The 25,101-nt window shown below is 44.8% G+C and overlaps 1 protein-coding gene across 1 annotated transcript in view; it reads right to left on the reverse strand.

Annotated features, from left to right (window-relative positions):
* LOC120058028 (diacylglycerol kinase beta) overlaps positions 1–17,678 on the reverse strand; it is a 130,088-nt gene extending 112,410 nt beyond the window's left edge. Inside the window, exons 1-2 of the mRNA XM_039006512.1 lie at positions 17,491–17,678; positions 1,498–1,574 (exon numbers count right to left, since the gene is read on the reverse strand). Coding sequence (XP_038862440.1) covers positions 1,498–1,574; positions 17,491–17,566 — 153 coding nt within the window. The 5' untranslated portion in view covers positions 17,567–17,678. The remainder of the gene's footprint in view (positions 1–1,497; positions 1,575–17,490) is intronic.
* Between the last annotated feature and the right edge of the window lie 7,423 nt (positions 17,679–25,101).

The raw sequence follows: 25,101 nt of genomic DNA on the forward strand, positions 1-25,101 counted from the left end.
TGGATTCACGTAAAGAATATAACTAAATATAGTCAAACTTTAAATGCACTTTAAAAACAGTTTGATTTGATTTAAATCCTCTTCTTCAACTTTTGTTTTTGGTTGAGATGGAGACGTGAATCCCAACATATTTATTATTAAGTTGTAGATTCCATTTGAAGTCAACCAAAACTTTAAACCCTAGGGCTATATGTATTGTCTATTTAGTTGAATCCTGGGCTGAATTTAAACAATAGCTGTTGATGACTTCCCAAATGCTGTATAGGCCTAAATAGCATCATTGATGATATAGGATTGCTATAGTATGGTTACATTTCATTTGCTTTGCTGAACCTACTTCGATAGCAACAGTGAATCTATTAAGTGGAGATTTCTAAGCAATCATTCTCATGATAGCACATTGGTAGTAATCAGTGACAGATAGAAAAGCTAAGCAGGGCTGGGCTTGGTTAAAACCCTAGATGGTAAACTGAATTAATAGCTGTAGATAGATCAACTCTCCCGGAGGAGGTGCTGCCCTGCCTATTGTTTTTTTTCTCATAGTGGATATTATGTTGAAGAGCTGACATTGTTTCAAAGGTATAAATTCAACATATTTTATACAAGGTTTGTCTATGTTAAAAATTGGTTACCATGATGACATAATCCTGTGGTTGAAATCTTACCCTCAAAACAACAGTATGTTGATTACTTTTTTCAAATCCAATGTATTTTCCACGTAGATTCCCATGTCACAATACTTTGACAAATTATGTTGAAACAATGTTGATTCAACCAGTTTGTTCCCAGTGGGAAGAGTCACCTCGCTCCTTCCCACACAGTGCATAAAATACCACCGGCCTGGCGCCTGAACTTGCTGGCTTTGGTGATCACACCACAGGCCACATGATGTCTGAATCCAACAGGGCTCTGATGGCGCCAACCAGCCTCTGTGAGGCTGTTACTCATATCACAATGCTGGAGTCATAAGGAAGAAGAAGGGATGCACCCTGGCTGGGAGAGGAGTAGGGCGGGGGGGGGGGGGGGGGGCAGGAGGTTAGGACAGAGTAGGGTTGGGGATAGGGGGAGTGGGGCGGTGACCCATTCAGACAGACCATAATAAAAATGTCAGCGCCACCTGTCGTCCATAACTCGTCGGCCCTCTGTCGTCACTTCGAAGTTAAAGGGCGTCAGTTGGACGTTGATGGTGAGGGCGAGGGAGGGAGGGAGGAAGTGTTGCTCACCTTACTACTGTCTAAACACAGCGGATGACTAAGCGTATCAGTGATGGAGCAGGGACTGAGTCAGGAGATTGCCAGGGTCTTAACATAAATAATGATGATCTCACTCAGGAAGGGGAGGAAAAGAGGGTAGAGAGGAGAAGGATAAGAATGACAGTGAGGAGAGGAAGGGAAAGGAGAGGAAGGAAATGAAGGGAAAAAGGAGATGAGTGGAGAAAAGAGGAGAAGAGAGGATAGGTGGGAGGGAGGGAAGGGTTGAGGCAGTGACGTACTGTACCTGCTCAGGATTGTACTTGGAGAGGACTCCTTCACCGTGAAACTCCTCCAGAACATCCTTGAGCTTCTTGGTGGAATCTGAGAATGAGACAGGGATGAGAGAGGCTTTATAAACCTCATAATTTAGTCATTTTGGCACCAGGCGTATCATTTAGGGGGAAAGGGCTGCTGGATGTGATGATTGTCTTTTGGGCGCTAGCTGTATCTGAGAGGAACATCCGGGTAGATCATGAGGCAAACATTTCACAGAGGTGAAAATAAGTTTAGCTAATTAATTAAACAAATAGACCAATTAAGCCAGGAAATTTCTTTGGAATACAAAAAACCCTCAGAGCAAACATTATCTGAATATATCATCTCTGTGGAGTTAGACTGGATACCCCACTCTCTCTTCTCTTTCTAATACAAGAAATAGCACATTAAATAATCTCAGATTCAAGAAATATAGACCACAGAAATATAATAGATTGGATAATCACTCCACTCTCTCTCTATTCTCTCTAGTACAAAATACCTTAAAATATATGGAATAATCTCTGGAGTTGGGTATAGAATTAGATCTATGGTTTGCATGCCTCACACTTTCTCTCTAATATGCAGCAGTCCAGTTCGTGTTAGGTGAGCTGAGTAGTTTAGATTTGGAAAAAACATAGCATACTTTATCTAAGTAAATCATCTTTGTGGAGTGAGGCTGGACCCGCTCTCTCCTCTCTCTAAAACAAAGGCCAACGAGGTGTTGGGTGATCTGAGGAGACTGACTGACCAGGCAGGGTGTGAGTCACAGGGACCAGGGTATGAGCAAGTGTGTTCCTACTGACCATGGGTAATGGTGATTTACACCCAGAGATGCTAATCTCTCTCAGGGCTGAAAGACGCTACAGGAGGCTTCCCCCAACAGACCCAGAGATAACCTGTCCTCCTCCCAACACCAGTTACGTCATACTGAGGCAAGGCAGGGATGCAGGGAATGCAGTGTTAAACCCTTATTTATCTAACCAGGTGAGTTGACTTAACGGCGTCCACATGCTTCCCATCCAAAAATGTTCGGAACAGGTCATGCATATGTTATGACGACATTTTGTGAAGATTTTCTCGAGGCAAGCTGAAGTCTACACCCCTTCATCGGTGATTGGCCAACAGTAGGGATCATTTACATGCACATTTTTTGACTTGAGAAATACTGCACCAAACATCTTACGTCAAAATTAATGGAAAATTTCTTGAGTTATCTTAGATTAATTCGGACTATTTTGAGGTGCATACTGGTTACGGCATCTCAAGATGGACAAACAGTACTATTGCTGCTTTTTTCTTGTTTCCAAGGTCTGTTAAGGGAGTATGCGAGCACACTCGTTTGGTTCACAATACATGCCTCCCGCTTTTGCTGACACGCCACTCCCTTCTGGCAATTACCAACCTAGAGAGTGGAGGAGGGTTGTGGCAGGGGACAACAATCTCCAAGAGCCAGGGAGACTCTCATTCCAGGGCGACACGGCTTGCAAGTCAAACAAGAAACAAGCTAAGGGACTTCCTCTCCCCATCTGGACATGTGCCATGGCAGGAAGACATGGTTAGGAGAGGACAACTCATCCCAAGGCCAGCCAATCACGCAGAATAGGCCTTTGTTTGTACTGCTCACACACACACACACACACACACACACACACACACACACACACACACATTGATGGATGCACAGACTCACAGTTCTTATTTCTTGAACTTTGAGCTAAAATGTAAAGTTTAAATCTTGTTAATACAATTTAACGTGATTCTATGATGTCTGTGTCCATTCATTTAGATTGAACCGCGTCACACAAGTAGAACAAAGCCTGTAAAGTCTGTGGCACACAGCTCTTCTCAGCACTGGATGTTCAAATAGAATGCATTGAAACATCTTGTATTTAGATGAAGAAACAGCTATTTCTGCACACAAAAATAAACCTTTATTATGCATATGGTCTCAAAGTAAACCACAATTCAAAAGTCTCTGCTAAGAACATACATGTAAATAACAGGTGTCAATGAAATATAATTAGTGTCAGTGTAGATACAAATATTCCTGAACAATAGTACAAATGTGTCTGAAAAACAGATATATACAACACTTTTGTTGTTTACAATAAAATGAAAGTGTCTAGTGTCTGACTCCTGAGTTGCCTGAACAACAACAGAACAAGTTGTTAATTTCACTGTGGTCCCAGTTGTTCGGTCCATGTCCTCTTCTTGAAGGTCATGCCCAAACTCATGCAGCTGGTGATAGCTGATTTCATGGATGAACTATATGTGCCAGGGCCCTGTGCATGGTGAGGAGAGGAGGAAAGAGGACAATAGAAGAGAGAAAAGGGGATTAGAGTAAAGGAGGAGAGTCTGGTGGCTCGGTGCATGACGTTATCCAGACCTTGAGATCTGTCTTCAATCATTTGCAATGCTTTTGAGAGAGATGTGTCAAGGGCTGAGGCTGCAGCTCTTTTCTCCCTTCTCACACCCCTGCTACTTCTGCTCTATGGCATTGGTGAGGAGAAAGCCAGTGGAGTAGGTCTTGGAGGTGGGCTCAGGATAGAGCTTCCCAGGTCCTGCATGGTTTCCCATTCTGCAGCTCAGTGCGGGAGATGGGCTTGGGGCCGATGACCAGTCAGTGCAGAGGGCCAGTGAACAGGCAGTGCTTGGGCGCAGAGAACAAAACCTGTGGCGGTCTCCATTCCCTGGTGTTTGTACCTTGAAAATGTAAAAGCAGAGGGCTATTTAGTACACATATCCAAAACGATCAATGAAAAACATATCATTAACCGAGAAAGACTATTATGTTGCAAACGTTTGAGCAGGGTTGAATAGGACTTTGACTTCGGTGTTACCAATGTGGCAAGCTTATGCTTTTCTTTCTCCGACAAAATTATGTTTGATCAAAAAGTTAAAGACCTTTAGTTTAGCTGGTTGGCTTGCTTTCTCTGCAAGAGTATGCTGCTAGGCTATCTAACCAGCCAAGTAACATTGCTGGCCAGCTGGCTAGCTATTGTTAGCAAACATTGCTACTCTTTTCTTCAACTACAATAGAAAATACTACAACATACCTCTTCCTCTGGTGAACACGGCATGTTGCTTTCTGGCTTGCTCACTTCTCTATCTCCTCGGCCAAGCGATGCTCGAAGTTGTTGTCGTTTGCCATGTTGAATCCACACCGAGTTTTCGGGAGAAGAAGAAACTCACGTCACCCCTACAGTTGACCAATCACTGACGAAGGGGTGTAGACTTTGTCTACCGAATTTCAGCTTGTCTCGAGATTTTTTTTGGGGTGCACAAACAACCCCAAAAAACCTTGTGAAGACCAAAATGAACATATACGCCACAAAATGTCATCATAATGTGCACAAACTGGGAAGCATGCTGAGAAGACCAGAGCCGGCCCTAGCCTTTTGTGAGCCTTAAGGGACTTTTTGGAGTTCATTTCCTGCAATTCTTCACATTTTGCCATTGGGTGGAGAGAAAATGTGCAGTTTTACAGATAATTTCCTGCAATTCTACACATTTTGTCATAAGATTGAGAGACATTTTTGCAGCTTTCAAGCTACTTCCCTGAAATTCTACACATTTTGCCATGACTTATGCCATGTTAAAATGATATCTGAGTGAGAGTGACAAACAAAATCAATGGGGGCCCTGTGTAACGGCTGTCGAAGTCGTTCTCCTCCTCAGACGAGGAGGAGCATGGATCGAACCAACACGCAGAGTGGAAAGTGGTCATTATTTAATGAACGTAAAACAGAACACTTACAAAAACAACAAACGTGACAAAACCGAAAACAGTCCCGTGTGGTACGAACACTGACACGAGAACAAACACCCACAAAACACACGTGAATCCCAGGCTGCCTAAGTATGATTCTCAATCAGGGACAACGATTGACAGCTGTCTCTGATTGAGAATCATACCCGGCCGAACACAAACATCCCAACATAGAAATAACACATCGACAACCCACCCCAACTCACGCCCTGACCAACTAAAATAATACAAGAAAAAGGAAAAACAGGTCAGGAACGTGACATAACCCCCCCCTTAAGGTGCGAACTCCGGGCGCACCAGCATAAAGTCTAGGGGAGGGTCTGGGTGGGCGTCTGTCCACGGTGGCGGCTCTGGCGCTGGTCGTGGTCCCCACCCCACCATAGTCAAACCCCGCTTCCTTGGCCTCCTCCCAATGGCCACCCTCCAAATTAACCCCACCGGATTAAGGGGCAGCACCGGATTAAGGGGCAGCACCGGACTAAGGGGCAGCACCGGACTAAGGGGCAGCACCGGACTGAGAGGCAACACCGGAATGAGAGGCAACACCGGAATGAGGGGCAGCTCCGGACTGGCTGGCGGATCCTGGCTGGCTGGCGGATCCTGGCTGGCTGACGGCTCTGGCGGATCCTGGCTGGCTGACGGCTCTGGCGGATCCTGGCTGGCTGACGGCTCTGGCGGATCCTGGCTGGCTGACGGCTCTGGCGGATCCTGGCTGGCTGACGGCTCTGGCGGATCCTGGCTGGCTGACGGCTCTGGCGGATCCTGGCTGGCTGACGGCTCTGGCGGATCCTGGCTGGCTGACGGCTCTGGCTGCTCATGGCTGGCTGACGGCTCTGGCTGCTCATGGCTGGCTGACGGCTCTGGCTGCTCATGGCTGGCTGACGGCTCTGGCTGCTCATGGCTGGCTGACGGCTCTGGCTGCTCATGGCTGGCGGACGGCTCTAGCGGCTCCTGTCTGGCGGACGGCTCTAGCGGCTCCTGTCTGGCGGACGGCTCTAGCGGCTCCTGTCTGGCGGACGGCTCTAGCGGCTCCTGTCTGGCGGACGGCTCTAGCGGCTCCTGTCTGGCGGACGGCTCTAGCGGCTCCTGTCTGGCGGACGGCTCTGAAGGCTCAGGACAGACGGGCGGCTTTGAAGGCTCAGTACAGACGGGCGGCTTTACAGGCTCAGTACAGACGGGCGGCTTTGAAGGCTCAGGACAGACGGACAGCTCAGACGGCGTTGGGCAGACGGGCAGTTCAGGCACCGCTGGGCAGACGGCAGACTCTGGCCGGCTGAGGCGCACTGTAGGCCTGGTGCGTGGTGCCGGAACTGGAGGTACCGGGCTCAGGACACGCACCTTCAGGCTAGTGCGGGGAGCAGCAACAGGACGCACAGGACTCTGGAGACGCACAGGAGGCTTGGTGCGTGGTGTAGGCACTGGTGGTAATGGGCTGGAGACACGCACCATAGGGCTAGTGCGTGGAGGAGGAACAGGGCTCTGGAGACGCACAGGAAGCCTGGTGCGTGGTGTAGGCACTGGTGGTACTGGGCTGGGGCGGGGACGTGGCGCCGGATATACCGGACCGTGCAGGCGTACTGGCTCCCTTGAGCACTGAGCCTGCCCAACCTTACCTGGTTGTATGCTCCCCGTCGCCCGACCAGTGCGGGGAGGTGGAATAACCCGCACCGGGCTATGTAGGCGAACCGGGGACACCATGCGTAAGGCTGGTGCCATGTAAGCCGGCCCGAGGAGACGCACTGGAGACCAGACGCGTTGAGCCGGCTTCATGGCACCTGGCTCAATACTCAATCTAGCCCGGCCGATACGAGGAGCTGGTATGTACCGCACCGGGCTATGCACACGTACAGGAGACACCATGCGCTCTACTGCGTAACACGGTGTCTGCCCGTACTCTCGCTCTCCACGGTAAGCACGGGGAGTTTGCTCAGGTATCCTACCCGGCTTTGCCACACTCCGCGTGTGCCTCCCCCCAAGAAATTTTTGGGTCTGACTCTCGGGCTCCCAACCGCGTCGCCACGCTGCCTCCTCATACCAGCGCCTCTCTGCCATCGCTGCCTCCAGCTCCGCCTTGGGACGGCGATATTCCCCTGGCTGAGCCCAGGGTCCTTTTCCGTCCAGGATCTCCTCCCAAGTCCACGAGTCCTGTGTCCTCGGTCTCTGCTGCTGTCTGTTCCCACTCTGCTTGATCCTGTTTTGGTGGGTGTTTCTGTAACGGCTGTCGAAGTCGTTCTCCTCCTCAGACGAGGAGGAGCATGGATCGAACCAACACGCAGAGTGGAAAGTGGTCATTATTTAATGAACGTAAAACAGAACACTTACAAAAACAACAAACGTGACAAAACCGAAAACAGTCCCGTGTGGTACGAACACTGACACGAGAACAAACACCCACAAAACACACGTGAATCCCAGGCTGCCTAAGTATGATTCTCAATCAGGGACAACGATTGACAGCTGTCTCTGATTGAGAATCATACCCGGCCGAACACAAACATCCCAACATAGAAATAACACATCGACAACCCACCCCAACTCACGCCCTGACCAACTAAAATAATACAAGAAAAAGGAAAAACAGGTCAGGAACGTGACACCCTGGGCACGTGCCCTGCGTACCCGGTTGGTAATTCAACCATGATAACTAGAGGTTTAGATAGCTGGGTCCACAAAATGAGTGCCTTTTGTGTCCTTCCGATATTTTAAGTAATGCAAAATTGTGCATCAAATATTGAATTTTAAAAGCCTGCCAATTTAATGAAGAGACCTTTAATTAATATAGACCACATGGATTATTCAATAAATCCGATTTGTAATATGGTAAAGACTTCCTAAAGTGCAAAAATTCAGCATTTTGACATGTTCCTCTGTGCATCCCCTGAGACTTCCAGTAATATTTCAACCATTAACCCCAACATTTCCCCAAGTTTTCACCATCATTGTAGAGCCCTAGTTATTTTTGTTGCTTTCACAGTAATTTCTGAAAATGATGATTTATTCTGTATAAGGTCATTAAGGTCAACCCTGTTATGTGAACTGAACTCATTTTAATAAGGTGAAACTTTTAATTAACTATTAAACAAATAAACATTGAACATCTAATAGTCAAATCATAGTGTGGTTCTACTCTTTTTGGCAATTTTCTGGTGTTTTGTTGTGGGAAACTGAGTGAGTGGAGCATAACACATCAACCCTATTACCCATAGATAGACGGGCTAGAAATGTTTTAACAATAAAAAAAATTAACAATTAAGCTTGCATTCAATTGCCCCTCCCTGTTGCACAAAACAAGCTTCCATTTCTCGTGTCACAAGGCTATTTATGGCTGATTTAAGATTAAATCATCAACCCTGTTAAGGTCATACCTGTTATTTTATTTGGTATTAAAATGGGAAAACATGTTTTTAATTAAGTTGACAGAAAGTTAAAATCAGATGAAATCAAACGTTGGGTGGGTTTGGCGACGAATATGTAGCGAGGGCCAGCCAACGAGAGCGTACAGGTCGCAGTGGTGGGTAGTATATGGGGCTTTGGTGACAAAACAGATGGCACTGTGATAGACTGCATCCAATTTGCTGAGTAGAGTGTTGGAGGCTATTTTGTAAATGACATCGCCGAAGTCAAGGATCGGTAGGATAGTCAGTTTTACAAGGGTATGTTTGGCAGCATGAGTGAAGGAGGCTTTGGTTGCGAAATAGGAAGCTGATTCTAGATTTAATTTTGGATTGGAGATGCCTAATATGAGTCTTGAAGGAGAGTTTACAGTCTAATCAGACACCTAGGTATTTGTAGTTGTCCACATATTCTAAGTCAGAACCGTCCAGAGTAGTGATGCTAGTCGGGCGGGCGGATGCGGGCAGCAATCGGTTGAAGAGCATGCATTTAGTTTTACTAGCATTTAAAAGCAGTTAGAGGCCACGGAAGGAGTGTTGTATGGCATTGAAGCTTGTTTACACAGTGTCCAAAGAAGGGCCAGATGTATACAGAATGGTGTTGTCTGCGTAGAGGTGGATCAGAGAATCACCAGCAGCAAGAGCGACATCATTGATATACAGAGAAACGAGTCGGCCTGAGAATTGAACCCTGTGGCACCCCCATAGAGACTGCCAAAGGTCCGGAGAACAGGCCCTCCGATTTGACACACTGAACTCTATCTGAGAAGCAGCGTCCAGATTGTCTAGCCCAGCTGATTTGTAGGGATCCAGATTTTGCAGCTCTTTCAGAACATCAGCTGTCTGGATTTGGGTGAAGGAGAAGCAGGGGGGGGGGGGGGGGGCAAGTTTCTGCAGGGGGTGCAGAGCTGTTGGCCGGGGTATTGGTAGCCAGGTGGAAAGCATGGCCAGCCGTAAAAAAATGCTTATTGAAATTATCGATTTTCGTAGATTTATCGGTGGTGACAGTGTTTCCTAGCCTCAGGGCAGTGGGCAGCTGGGAGGAGGTGCTCTTATTCTCCATGGACTTTACAGTGTCCCAGAACTTTTTGGAGTTTGTGCTACAGGATGCAAATTTCTGTTTGAAAAGCTAGCCGTAGCTTTCCTAACTGACTGTGTATATTGGTTCCTGACTTCCCTGAAAAGTTGCATATCACGGGGGCTATTCGATGCTAATGCAGAACACCACAGGCTGTTTTTGTGCTTGTCAAGGGCAGTCAAGTCTGGGGTGAACCAAGGGCTATATCTGTTCTTAGTTCTATTTTTTTTAATGGGGCATGCTTATTTAAGATGGTAAGGAAAGCACTTTTAAAGAGCAACCAGGCATCCTCTACTGATGGGATGAGGTCAATATCCTTCCAGGATACCTGGGCCAGGTCGATTAGTAAGGCCTGCTCGCTGAAGTGTTTTAGGGAGCATTTGACAGTGATAAGGGGTGGTCGTTTGACCGCGGACGCATTACGGATGCAGGCAATGAGGCAGTGATCGCTGAGATCCTGGTGGAAGACAGTAGAGGTGTATTTAGAGGGCAAGTTGGTCAGGATGATATCTAAGAGGGTGCCCATGGTTACGGATTTATGGTTGTACCTGGTTGGTTCCTTGATAATTTGTGTGAGATTGAGGGCATCTAGCTTAGATTGTAGAATGGCTGGGGTGTTAAGCATATCCCAGTTTAGGTCACCTAACAGTACGAACTATGAAGATAGATGGGGGGCGATCAATTCACATATGGTGTCCAGGGCACAGCTAGGGGCTGAGGGGGGTCTATAACAAGCGGCAAGAGACTTGTTTCTGGAAAGGTGGATCTTTAAAAGTATAAGCTCAAATTGTTTGGGCACAGACCTGGATAGTATGACAGAACTCTGCAGGCTATCTCTGCAGTAGATTTCAATTCCGCCCCCTTTGGCAGTTCTATCTTGTCGGAAGATATTGTTGTTGGGGATGGAAATGTCAGAATTCTTGGTGGACTTCCTAAACCAGGATTCCGACATGGCTAGGACATCAGGGTTGGCGGAGTGTGCTAAAGCAGTGAATAAAGCAAACTTAGGGAGGAGGCTTCTGATGTTAACATGCATGAAACCAAGGCTTTTACGGTTACAGACGTCAACAAATCTGAGCACCTGGGGAATGGGAGTGGTGCTGGGGGCTGCAGGGGGCTGCAGGTTAACCTCTACATCACCAGAGGAACAGAGGAGGAGTAGGATAAGGGTACGGTTAAAGGCTATAAGAACTGGTCATCTAGTGCGTTTGGAACAGAGAGTAAAAGAAGCAGAATTCTTGGCATGGAAGAATAGAGTCAAGGCATAATGTACAGACAAGGGTATGGTAGGATGTGAGTACAGAGGAGTAAAACCTAATTGAGAGACGATGAGAGGTTTTGTCTCTAGAGGCACCAGTTAAGCCAGGTGAGGTTACTGCATGTGTGGGGGGGTGGTACAAAAGGGCTATCTAAGGCATGTCGGGTAGGGTTGGGGGCTCTACGGTGAAATAAGACAATAATAACTAACCAAAACAGCAATAGACAAGGCATATTGACATTAGCCAAGTGATCACAGGGTCCAATGAGTAGCAATAGGTTAGTCAGGGAGCCATTCAGTAGTCGCTACTACGCTAGGCGAGCTGAAGACACAGCAATTCAGACAGCTAGCGGGCCAGGGCTAGCAGATGGGCCTTCGGCGACGTCGCAACTGAAGAGCCTGTTGACACCACCTCGGATGATTATGTCGGCAGACCAGTCGTGATGGATCAGGCTCCGTGTTGTCAATAAAGGTTCCAGGCCAATTGGCAAAAGAGGTATTCTAGCCCAAGAATTATTCTGATAGACCTTGTCGTCTAGCCGGGAGATGGGCCTAGTCATAGGCTAGCTCAAGGCTAACTGTTGCTCGCTTCGGGACAGAGGCGTTAGCCAGCAGTAGCCACTCGAATGCAGCTAGGTAGCTGCGATGATCCGGTGTAAAGGACCAAGGCTTGCGGCAGGAATCCAGTGATGAGGTAGAGAAAAAGCAGTCCGATATGCTCTGGGTTTATATCGCGCTGTGCAGACTGGCAGGTATTGACCGAGCTGAAGCTGTCTGGTGTCAGAGTTAACGGTGAAGACCGCAGGGCTAACTGACTACTAGCTAGTTAGCTGGCTAGCTTCTGATGGAGGTTCCGATTCTAAAGTATAAAAATAGCAGATCCATACCACACTGGGTGAGGAGGGTTGCAGGAAAGTATATTCAGTTCGTAGATGGAAAATGAGATTAAAATATATACTAAGTATAGACAAAAAAAATTAGGAAACGACTATATGTACGCGGGACAAGAAACACACGTCCGACTGCTACGCCATCTTGGGAAAAAAAAGTGACTGACGTAACAGGAGAAAAACTTGTTGTACAACCAAATTTAGAAATTGCACTTAAAAAACTAAATTCTGCTTAGTTTTTTTGCCCTAGCACTAGACAGCTGATTCAGATAATCAAAGCTTGATGATGAGTTGGTTATTTGAATCAGCTGTGTAGTCCTTGGGTAAAAACAAAATGTGGACCCGGGGGGTGCAGGACCGAGTTTGGTAAACCATGCCCTAAGCGGTCGCTTATGTCGCTTAGTGGCTAGGGCCGGCCCTGGAGAAGGCATTCTCATTCACTAAATTGCTCAAACACATCTATGCTCACATGCACACACTCCCACACATGCATGCAGGTATGAATGTATGCAAAGCACAGGTACACGCACCCAAGCAAATCTCTGATCTGAGCAATCATAGAGTATTTGCTCGCTGAATCAGCTAACAATAGATCATGAACTGAGACAACATATGCTACAGTATGTCTAGTCTATTTAACATAACAGCATCCATTAACCAGATCAGACAACTAACTAGACTGTAGCTGTCGCTAGTTTCATCTGTTTTGTTTGTTGTCACTACAACTCTGGATAAGAGCATCTACTGAATGACCAACATTTTGATGTAAATGTAAGGCAGACTCTCATTGAATCACAGCAGAACAGAAGCCAGTAGGCTAAATGCAGTGGGGACTGAAGAATCACAGCCAATAGCTAGAAGGTTAACAGTAAATCAGCATCGTACGTCATCAGCATTCCTTTGCCTTCAACTTCATTTCCTTTATTAATTCTTTATAGAAGAGAAAAACAGCACTGAGCCAATTAGTATGTAACGCAAGGGGAAGATAAGACCAGACCACTGAGTAAAAGAGCGGTTGCATCTCAAACTGCAACCTATTCTCAATATAGTGCAGTACTTTACGCTAGACTACTGTGGGGGAAAAGGGTGCCATTTGGGACGAAGCAAGCTTTTCAGTGTAGTGCAGCTGGGCTCATTGAACTGACATGTGGCTTTGTAATGGACACTAACCTTTCACCTCACACATTATCTCTCCTTTATTAACCCATATAGGAAACAGACACACCAGACACCTGTCATGTATATAGTAACACGAACACAGACACGGTCATCCATCCAACACACCAGACCTGGGTTCAAATAGTATTTGCATTCTTTCAAATACTTCATATGTTCTTGACTGAGCTTGTCTCGCACAATGTAACAAATGGAATAGTCCCAGAAGTGCAAATCCCACCTACCGGGTCACTCAAAGGCAGGCTCAATAAAACACTAAAAGTATTTGAAAGAAAAACAAGTATATTATTAACTCCAATCTGCTGTACAGTATAACAGACACAGACACTGCCATCCACCCACCCATCTACCCACCCACCCACCAGCATTGTGGTCCCTGACTGCAGGTCCCAGACACATCTCCATCACCAGGGGTCTAGGTACTACAGTACATGTGACTGAGGGCCCATTAGCAACCCAGCGTAAATAGATATTAAATATCCTCCTCTCATTAGCACAGCAGCATCAAAATAAACAAGCCCTTTAGCACTCTGCGGAGAGGGGATGTTCAGCCCCCCCCACACACAAATACACACACACAGAGACAAACACCCCGATTACAATGAACAACACTTGCTATGTCGCTTGCTATCTCACTTCTGCTATTCACAGTCATAGACTTAATATAATAGTACACACTGCTATTGACTGGCTGCCTCCATCAGGGACAGAAAACATGCCTTAGAATGTGAATGGAAAAGCTGGGATCTTTTTTACCTCAGAGGGGAGCTCAGGATAAATAATATATATACAGTGCCTTTGGAAAGTATTCAGACCCCTTGACTTTTTCCACATTTTCTTACGTTACAGCCTTAATCTAAAATGGAGTATATAGAGAAAAATCCTCATCAATCTACACATATTACCTCGTAATGACAGAGAAAAAACTGTTTTTAGAATTTGTTAGAAATGTATTAAAATAAAAAACAGAAATACCTTATTTACATAAGTATTCAGACCCTTTGCCATGAGACTCGAAATTGAGCTCAGGTGCATCCTGTTTCCATTCATCATCCTTGAAATGTTTCTACAACTTGATTGGAGTCCACCTGTGGTAACTTCAATTGATTGGACATGAGTGTGCAAGAGCGCAGAATAACTGATACATTTACGAACGCTCAACACCCGTTGTATGGCCGGTGTCAGTAAACATCGGCAAAAAAGCTTAATTCAATTTTTGCGGTCACCAACGCTCTGGATAACATGAAAACAGCCTAACCAGCTATGTTAAGGCAAGTAAAATGGTCAGAGTAAGGTGTTCTCTTATTTATGTTTGGAAGTAGCTAGCAACCTAGCTAACTAGCCAGTTAGCTTGGGTGCTTCACTGCCGTTGTGAGGTCAGAATGCTCGGATCAACCCTACTCCTTGGCCAGAGCATCCAGTGTGCGCTCTAAACACTCCGAGAGCAAAACACTCTGAATTTACAAACAGACAATCTAACAACTCTATGAATTTACGAATGCCCAGAGCACATTCTGAAAGTTCTTTGGCACTCCAGAGTGAATTTACGAACACACCCTATATAAGGTCCCACAGTTGACAGTGCATGTCAGAGCAAAAACCAAGCCACAAGGTCGAAGGAATTGTCCGTATAGCACCGAGACAGGATTGCATCTAGGCACAGATCTGGGGAAGGGTACAAAAAAAATTCTGCAGCATTGAAGGTCCCCAAGAACACAATAACCTCCATCAACCTTAAATGGAAGAAGTTTGGAACCACCAAGACTCTTCCTAGAGCTGGCCACCTGACCAAACTGAGTAATTTTGGGAGAAGGGCCTTGGTCAGGGAGGTGACTAAGAACCCGATGGTCACTCTGACAGAGCTCTAGAGGTACTCTGTGGAGATGGGAGAACCTTCCAGAAGGACAACCACCTTTGGCCAGACGGAAGCCACTCCTCAGTAAAAGGCACATGACAGCCCACTTGGAGTTTGCCAAAAGGCACCTAAAGACTCTTAGACCATGAGAAACAAGATTCTCTGGTCTGATGAAACCAAGAATGAACTATTTGGCCTGAATGTCAAACTTCACGTCTGGAGGAAACCTGGCACCATCCCTACGGTGAAGCATGGTGGTGGCAGCATCATGCTGTGGGGATGTTTTTCAGCGGCAGGGACTGGGAGACTAGTCAGGATCGAGGCAAAGATGACTTGAGCAAAGCACAGAGAGATCCTTGATGAAAACCTGCTCCAGAGCGCTCAGGACCTCAGACTGGGGCGAAGGTTCACCTTCCAACAGTAAAACGACCCTAAGCACACAGCCAAGACAACATATGAGTGGCTTCTGAACATGTCTCTGAATGTCCTTGAGTGGCCCAGTGATACGCCAGTGAATGAATACTGGGTGATATTTAGCATCCACACAAACGCACCTACTGAGTGTATACCTTTCACCCGTTTCAACGCAGGAGTGTACAGTACCACTTAAGTGGTTTAGTTGGCTGTAGAGATTGACTGTTCACCATGGACACATATGGAGTCGCATACAGTACCGCTTACTTCCAGCTCATCTGGACCGCCATATAGGCCTATGTTACTGAGCCAAATTACATAAAATAAAATAAACCAAAACAAACAAGTGTTTCTGGATAGAGAGAATGAAAAAGAAAGTGCCAGGAGTAGTATTGTTAGCTGTGGCTGTCAAGATACCCAATAGCAATTTGTCCTTACTACAGGTGCTGTAATCTAACACAGAACCGTTTATTTGTTAGACTTTGTATTTAATCAATTTCTGTTTCAATGACAAGCTCACTCAACACTTGAGTATATCCCTAGACAACAGATGTACTGCATATGTCCAGGGAATATAAGCACTGTGTTCTTAGGTACAGTAGGTCTATGCATATAGGAATCCTCAGATAGAAAAACTAGGTTTCTCTCAGACACCACAATCTATTTAGTTGTTGTGTGGCTTTGTATCGGCTCAATAGGTTGTAAGGAAGTGAAAAATGAAACCTAATCTATTACAGGGAAAGCCAGACTAGTGATGGATTCTCTTTTGACTAGCAAATGTCTGTGGTGGGAAGGCTACTGATACGGATGAGTCACCTCAATAGAGGAAAAAACAAGCAAATTAGTGTAATGCTAGAAATAGTCAATTGGGAGGGGAAAAATACTAGTCTGCATGAATCACTTAACTTCAAGCACAAAGAAAAACAACAGCCTATGTTATACCACCTAGGCAAATGATGGGTAGGAAGTTCGGCTTCGAAGGGGGAGGTGCATTGCTTTGGCCTCTCCTTACTCGGAATAGCCATGGTTATTCGAATATTCAAATATCCGAACGGATGTTACTATTTGATTACTTGCGAGAGTATAATTTGTCTAAATTCAATAAAATGATCCATGTGACATTGCTACACACAATGATATAACATGACATTTCAAATTCTTAATTTGATGAAACACACTTTTGAATGTAGTTTTTATGACGTTCGCCCCATAAAAAGACAGTGCAGCCCACACAGGTTTCACTCGTGCAAGTTGTTGTTATTGTCAGCCAATCAAAGTGGCACTGCAGTCAGAGACTCCACTCTAATCAATGCAAATTGGAATTAAAACGACAGAATGAAGTTAGCTAAATGTTCCTGTTTATTTTACCCTTTTTTTTAACTTGGCAAGTCAGTTAAGAACAAATTCTTATTTTTAATGATGGTGTAGGAACAGTGGGTTAACTGTTCCTACAATGACATATTTTTAACTTGTCAGCTCAGGGATTTGATTTTGCAACTTTCCGGTTACTAGTCCAACGCTCTAACCACTAGGATACCTGCCGCCCCTGTTCGAAGGCCATCATTGAAAATAAGAATTTGTTCTTAACTGACTTGCCTAGTTAAATAAAGGTAAAATAAAAAATAAAAAATGAGAAGGAGTAGGCTACAACGAGCAACTGACAGGTAGGCTGATGTTTAGTCTGAATGGAGTTGCTGTAGACAAGAACGGGGAGTGCAACGAAATATCCCAAACCTCTGCCTCCCCAGCCCCGCTGCAACAGCAGCAAGCCACTCTCCCCCGAGTTGCGCAGCCTCAGCAGCATGCAAGTACCGCAGTATAAACAACTTTTTTTTTAAAACACATGTATTTCGACTATCCGGATATCCCCCCCAAAAATCTGGATATTATTCGAATAGTGAAATTATTTCAAATTTCCATCCTTACTCCTTGCACAACCTGGCAATTGACTCTCATGCTGGTTACCTAGGGGTATCACAGGTATCCGACCTGGGTCAAATGCATTGATTTAGTTTGCACTTTTGGCGAAAATTAACTCAAGATCAGTGTTTGAATGTGCAGTATTTGACCCAGGTCTGACAAAGGTATTGGCAGGTTAATTTTAGCTCAATTTACCAATGGGTATAACAGGTATTGCTAGTACTCACACTCGCTGTACTGCTGCAGCTGACCAAACTCAGACGGACTCAGACACACCCAGTTCCCAACTCCATCTCCCATCATGATGCCAGCTGGGGGGAGGTGAGGGAGGGTGGTAGTGTGCCTCTCAGGGTACAGAGGTTCTAGTGCTGGTTATCCCTGGGTGGTGAGGAGGAGTGAGGTAGAGCTGAGGAGGTTAACTGTCATCCCAAATCCTTCCCATTGAGTGGAGGTGGTGGTAGAAACAGATGCCAGAGATGGTGGGGTGGGGGAAGGGGGATAAGGACGGGCAGTATGTGATATGGAGGTCCAGCTAGAGGCAGGTCTCTAGGTCTTTCCCACTCTCTGACGTCAGACTCAAGCTGTTCCCCTCATCTCTGGTAGGAAGTGATATGTCCACAGCCCACAGTCAGTCCACACAGGGTCCCTTAGCAGGTCTGCTTCACCAATGACCTATAATGACCTAGATAGATAGGGGGGAGAGATAGAGTGAATGTGCAGCTTAGCTTTTATCAAACCATCTTTCACCATTTAAGAACACAGAGTACATACATAGAATACAAACATAAAGGTTATACCCCTGTTGTTTATCCCGTCCTGGATAAACTGGATAAACAAAAACCACATACAGTACGCAGAGTTAAAAAGTGGCGCTCCTAAATGGAGCCAGCTCTGCTCTGTGGAGGAGAAATCAATACATCTCTCTGGGTGGACATCCTCACAGGGATGCAGCCAGGTGAAAAATGCACAGCAGTTTACCAGTTCATAGACATACACACTCACACATGCACACACACAAATGCGCACTTGTTTGCGCACACACACTCACACAAAATTTACCCGTTTATGGACAGGGAGGTGCGTGGGGAGAAAGATTCAAGCATCAAACATCTGTAAGGTGTAAATCAGGGGTGTCAAACTCATTCCACGGATGGCCGAGTGTCTGCAGGTTTTTGGCTTTTCCTTTTATTTAAGACCTAGACAACCAGGTGAGGGGAGCTCCTTACCAATTTGTGACCTTCATTTATCAATCAAATGTATCAATCAAGAGGGGAAAGAAAACCCACAGGCACTCAGCCCACCGTGGAATGAATTTGACACTTGGTGTAAATGCAACAGAAGGAGAAACAGCAACACAGGGGAAGGATCGGGGAGAGGACCTATAACTGAGGCCAAGGTTGTGTGATGATAGCTGCCCTACCCTCAGTGAGAGTTAGGTGATGATGTTAGCCATGGGAGCTCATCACAGAGGTGTAGATTGGACTCCTGGGGTTGGTGTGGAGAGATCAAAGTTGAATCTCGTCAACCAGATATGTACTAACACAAACTCACACACACGCACGCATGCACGCACGCACGCACGCACGCACGCACGCACACATGCGTATACAGATGCACAAACGCAGACACACACACATTCACGTTCACATACACATTTACACACGTGCATGCAACATGTGCAAGAATACTGAATAGACACACACTGTGATTTGCAACTGATCCAATTCTATGAGAGCTTTTCTGATGCATTCTCTTCCTAGAAGTTGTAAAGATGAAATGACTTCTTGGTAAAACTACAATATTTCACAGTACTGTGGCATGGAATGACTTGATTGGCAGAAAGAGGAGAGGGAAATTACAAGAGAGATTTAGTACACTAGTTAGGTAGACCTCTAGCGTAGACTGACAGAACAATAATGAGAGAGAATACTGTGTAAATTCTGAGGGAATCAGATTTATTTTTATTTTTATTACTTCTAGGTATTGTAAAGCATAAGCTGATTTGAAAGGCCCAGAGAGGAGGGATGACTAGAAAGACCTAGTTTGATATAAGCAGACCACAAGTGCTTGGCATCCGACCACAAGGCGCTACAGAGGGTAGTACGTACGGCCTAGTACATCACTGGGACTGAGCTCCCTGCCATCCAGGAAGTTTATACCAGGTGGTGCCAGTGGAAGGCCCTACAAATTGTCAAAGACTCCAGCCACCCAAGTCATAGACTGTTCTCTCTGCTACCGCACGGCAAGTGGTTCCGATGAACCAAGCAATACGACTGCTAAATAGTTTGTTAAATAGTTAACCAAATAGCTAATCGGACTATCTGCATTGACCCTTTTCGCACAAACTATTTATTTTTTTAAACGTATCACATACGCCGCTGCTACTGTTTATTATCTATCCTGTTGCCTAGTCACTTAATTCCTAGTTATATGTATACAGTATTTACATCAATTGCCTCGTACCCCTGCACATCAACTCGGTACTGATACCCATGTGTATAGTTACCAGTATAGCCAAGTTATCAATACACATTGTGTATTTATTATTACGTGTTATACCTTGTATATTATTTCTCTATTTTCTTTATCTCTGCATTGTTGGGAAGGGCCCGTAAGTAAGCATTTCACTGTCAGTCTACACCTGTTGTTTACGAAATACAATTTTTTGACATTCTAGTGTGAGAGAGAGAATACAGTGTCTCTAAATATGGTGGGGAAAAATTTACATTTGGCAAGCCCTGGGTGGCACTTATAGTATACTATAGGGGAGAGTGGGATGAGTTGAGCCAAAGGTTTAGTGGAGCCAGCCCTTCCCACTGGGCACACACTAGTTGAATCATTGTTTCCACTTCATTTCAATGAAATTATGTTGGACCTATGTGGAATAGACATTGAATTGACATCTATGCCCAGTGGGTTGTTTCTAGGAAACCAGACACAAAATGAATTATGTGACAAATAATTAGGAAGAGGTCATCAATTCATGGAGTAGATGAAGGAAGAAACCACATGGAAAAAGTGGTAAACAAGTTAGGTAGAAAAAAAGGACTTTCCAGCCAGGTCTCATAGACTAAATGTAACATAGTACATGAAAATCCAGGACACGCAAATTACTATGATATGTTACACTTGGTATGGCTACATAAGACAGAAGGTTACTTCACAAAAACGAAAGGAGGGGGGTTTGTCAGGGTGTATGGGTAGGCGTATAAAGCGAACAACTAGCAACCCAAAGGTTGCGTGTTCAAATCTTATCATGGACAAGTTTAGCATTTTAGAAACTATGCAACTAATTACTACTGTTTAGTTATTTTGCAACTACTTAGCATGTTAGCTAACCCTTCCCCTAACCATAATCTTAACCTAATTCCTAACCCTAACCCCTAGCCTAGCTAATCTTAGCCGCCTAGCTAACATTAGCATCAGTCACCTAGCAACCTAACTAACGTTAGCCACAACAAATTGTTATTCATACAAAATGGATGATGGAGATCCACAAATTAATACATACCATAAAACTTTACATATCAGACTATATTGAGTTTCCCCAGATTTTATTTTACTATGTTATGTCTATGCCTGAGTCCAGGTTAGATTTTCACAAAGTCAAATTAATGGTATTGTGTTATAGGTTTCATGATGCTTGTATCTAAACCAAAGTTGAACGTTTTAAGATTGTTTTGTACAGCATTTGAGGTTCTAAACCTATCATGAAAGTGCATCTTTTTAACTGTGTGGGATAATATATTCAAAATATTTGCCTTGTGGTATGTTGACCCAATGGCCAACATACCCCATACAAATGATTCTAACATGTTGTCAGTTTAATGCACAATATTTTTGCAATGTGTCATGCATATGAACTCAAGATAGTGCATTGTTATTGAGCAGATATCATCATGCCCTGTGTACACAAACATAAAACAAGCAGGGGTCTAGCCCCCTTGAGGTTCTTGAGCAAGCAGGCAAGGAAGTGAGAGAAGGGAAGAAGTCCATTCGAGCAGCAGCAAGGGATGAAATAATAAACTGAATGACACTGAAGAGGTACAGTACATTAACAAAAAAAGAAAACAAACATGTACCTGTGCGAAAGAGAGGCAATGATACAGTAGCAGAGGCACACAAGGTCTTATCTGACGACATGGAGGCTGAGCTTGCTAATTATATTAAGAATCTCGTGGACCAGTTTCATGGGCTTAGTAGCCTCAAATGCAGAGAACTTTTCTACAAATTGGCACATTGAAACAACATCTCTGTCCTAGACAACTGGTCAAGAAATGGAAGGGTAAGTGATATTGAACAGAGAGATCTTTAACTAAATGTAGGCATACATTTAAGATATGCAATATACCACATCTCCATGAATTAAACCTTGACCTACCAGCCCCATCACCCACTGTCACAGGACACCACCACCCACTTACCCCAAGGCGGCTCAACTTACCCTGTCCCTATGCCAAGAGACCACATTTTTGGAAAAGCTATGTTTTCAAAACTGTGATGTTTACATGAATTCCAAGAATACACAACATCCTGAAATATACACTGAGTGTACAATACATTGCACCCTCTTTTGCCCTCAGAACAGCCTAAATTCATTGGGGCATTTACTCTACAAGGTGTTGAAAGCGTTCCACAGGGATGCTTACCCATGTTGGCTCCAATGCTTCCAACAGTTGTGTCAAGTTGGCTGGATGTCCTTTGGGTGGTGGAACATTCTTGATACACATGGGAAACTGTTGAGCGTGAAATACCCTGCAGCGTTGCAGTTCTTGACACACTCAAACTGGTGCGCCTGGCAACTACTACCATACCCCGTTCAAAGGCACTTAAATATTTTGTCTTGCCCATTCACCCTCTGAATGGCACACAGATACACAATCCATGTCTCAATTGTCTCAAGGCTTAAAAATCCTTCTTTAACCTGTCTCCTCCCCTTCATCCACATTGATTGAAGTGGATTTAACAAGTGACATCAATAAGGGATCAAAGCTTTCACCTGGATTCACCTGGTCAGCATATGTCATGGAAAGAGCAGGTGTTCTTAATGTTTTGTACACTCAGTGCATGTAAATATCTTTGCTAGAAAGAATATTATATTTCCCTTAAAGTAGTGATGCTGAATGTAAAAAAATGGCTCAGCATACCCCATTCTCTCCTACTTTACTGAAGAGGTGGTCAGACAATATGGAGGATCCATTACTCTAATGGTATTAGAAAACATAGAGAGACCTTTGTCTGTACATAAACTATGGGGCAGCATCTAGGCCTATTTTCAGTACCTATTCTCAATACAACCAAACACAGAGGGTCTGATCTCTATGAGTATGGTCTGTATTTGTCCATGTTCCTGTCAAATCATCCAGTTCCTGGAAAGTCATTTGAGAGCAGATTGTCTGAGCTTGTGTGTGTGCTCATCCAAAATATTCTTACTATTTGAGGGAGCCTGGCAGGGAGCCAGGTGGGTGTTAGTGTCCCGATATAATTAAAGTGCCCAGTTGGTGTTTTGATTTGGGCAGTACTTTGCCAGCACTGGGCCAGGTTACATCTGTCAAGCTAGCCTGGCACAGCTTTATCAAACCTGAGGTACAATATATTCTTTCCTGTTCATTTTGATCATTAATGTGATCCAGAGTTTCAGATCATTTTTCAGTTTGTCCATTAATCATGGCTGGCGAATTTCTGTTACTCTCCCATAACAGCAATAAATATGAATATGTTTCCCCACAGGAACAGTTTACTTCCAACTCGGAGTCCCAAAAAATAGAATATTACCATATTCCTTTGAGAGTACCAAGCTAGTGGAATATATGGAATTCATCATATTTGGAGCTAGCGAGGTCACGTCTCAGTTTTCCTGCCTTTCAGTTCTTAACAAATGACTCGATGAATCAATCAATATCCATTGCTCAAGTTCTATAAGTATGACTTTTTCTCAGGTCGACACCTGGTTATGCCATTACTTTACAAATTGCTGAGTGGACTATCCTGGCTAAATATAGACTAATTGAATTGAATACACTTAGACTAATGAAGATTTGAGTTTGTGTAGGCCTATCTCAAGGGTGAATGGATGTAAAAACCCAACTGTGAAGCCCCGCAGTGTCACATTCAGACAGTGACATTTCTTGGCATTTTCCCAGACTCGGCCATACTGTTTCTGTAAACAGATGAGTTGAATAAAGGTGCTATGGGTTTGAGAATGTACGTGGAAGGCAAAAAAAAGAAAGAAAATGAAATAAAGAAAGTATGAATCCCAATTATTGGATAATAAAGCCTGGAAGGAAGTCTAAAAACAGAAATGTGTTCAAAACTGGTCAGCCTGCGGTCATGTACTTTGTAAATATACTAAAATAGACCAAACAAACAATCTCCATGTGTAGCCTAACAGTCTCTCCTTTCTCTCCTCTGTCTCACAGCCAGTCATAGGCTCTAATGAGTGCATACTGGCGGCAGAGAAGTCAGGCGCAGGAGAGCAAAGACTGTGTTACAACGGCGCAGTTTAATAATAAAAATCACCGTGAACAAAAAACAATATATACAATGGGACAAAACCCTTCACACGCCAGACATAACGTGCACATACATTTACAATAAACAATTCCGGACAAGGACATGGGGGAAACAGAAGGTTAAATAACCAACATGTAATTATGGAATTGGAACCAGGTGTGTGGGAAGACAAGACAAAACAAATGGAAAATGAAAGGTGGATCGGCGATGGCTAGAAGGCCGGCGACGCCGACCTCCGAACGCCGCTCGAACAAGGAGATGGACCGACTTCGGCGGAGGTCGTGACACAGGCAGACAGGGGGAAAAAGGTGTTGATCCAAAATGAAAGTCCTGTCGTACCTGATAACTACCCTCATCCATACAACGTTAAAGGGTGGCATGTGATAATGGTGCAGCAGCAGAGCATGCATGCTTGGATATTGGAGACGTACAGTGGAGGTGGAGGACAGAGAGAGGAGTGGAGCTGGTTGTCTGTGTGTGTGTGTGTGTGTGTGTATGTGTATGTAGGTGCGTGCGCGTGTGTCATTTCACAAGAAAATGTTCTCTTGTTACTTACTTGGAGTTCCCCCAAAAATCAGAGAATGAATATGATGCATGTGTATATGCGAAATGCAAACCATGATGCCTTCACTGCTCAATTATACAGAATAGGAATCGGGGAATCCTTTTGATACACACCTCCCCCAGTCTGCAGGACAATGACAAAACATGACCTGTGAGTGGTATGAGTAAGGCTTCTATTTTTAAGTTGTTCCACAGGAAGAAGAGTCAGGTCTTGTGGTCCCCCCTGATGATTGAATGAATCATGCAATGAGCAACGTGCAACCCTTATTATTTCTGAGTCAGAAACTTGACAAAAGCCAATGAGAAAAAAGCCCACACAGACACAGAGAATCAATCTAACCATCCTTTTGCCAGACCTCCTCTATCTATTTAGTGTTCTAATGGACTGCAGTAAGTTGTTCAGCCATTTAGACTTGATTTTGCGAAGAAAAAAGAGAGGAAAGGAGAGTGGATATTACCACTTCTAAGTTTATACTCAGCCTCCCATCTCTCATCTCTGTAGAGCACTACCACTACTACACTGTGATAATGAGGCTGCAGCAAGGCTAGTTCAGACGTAGAGCATGCATGCTTGGAGTGTGTGTGTGTGTGTGTGTGTGTGTGTGTGTGTGTGTGTGTGTGTGTGTGTGTGTGTGTGTGTGTGTGTGCATGAATCCGGGGGAAGGAGAGAGGGTAGGGTAGGGGAAATGATGGGAGGGGCCGAGGGGGAGGCAGAGGCACTTTCCGATCAACGGGATGGGACTTCCCCTCTGTGCAGAGGG

This window comes from Salvelinus namaycush, chromosome 13, assembly GCF_016432855.1.
Source record: "Salvelinus namaycush isolate Seneca chromosome 13, SaNama_1.0, whole genome shotgun sequence".
Taxonomy (NCBI): Eukaryota; Metazoa; Chordata; class Actinopteri; order Salmoniformes; family Salmonidae; genus Salvelinus; species Salvelinus namaycush.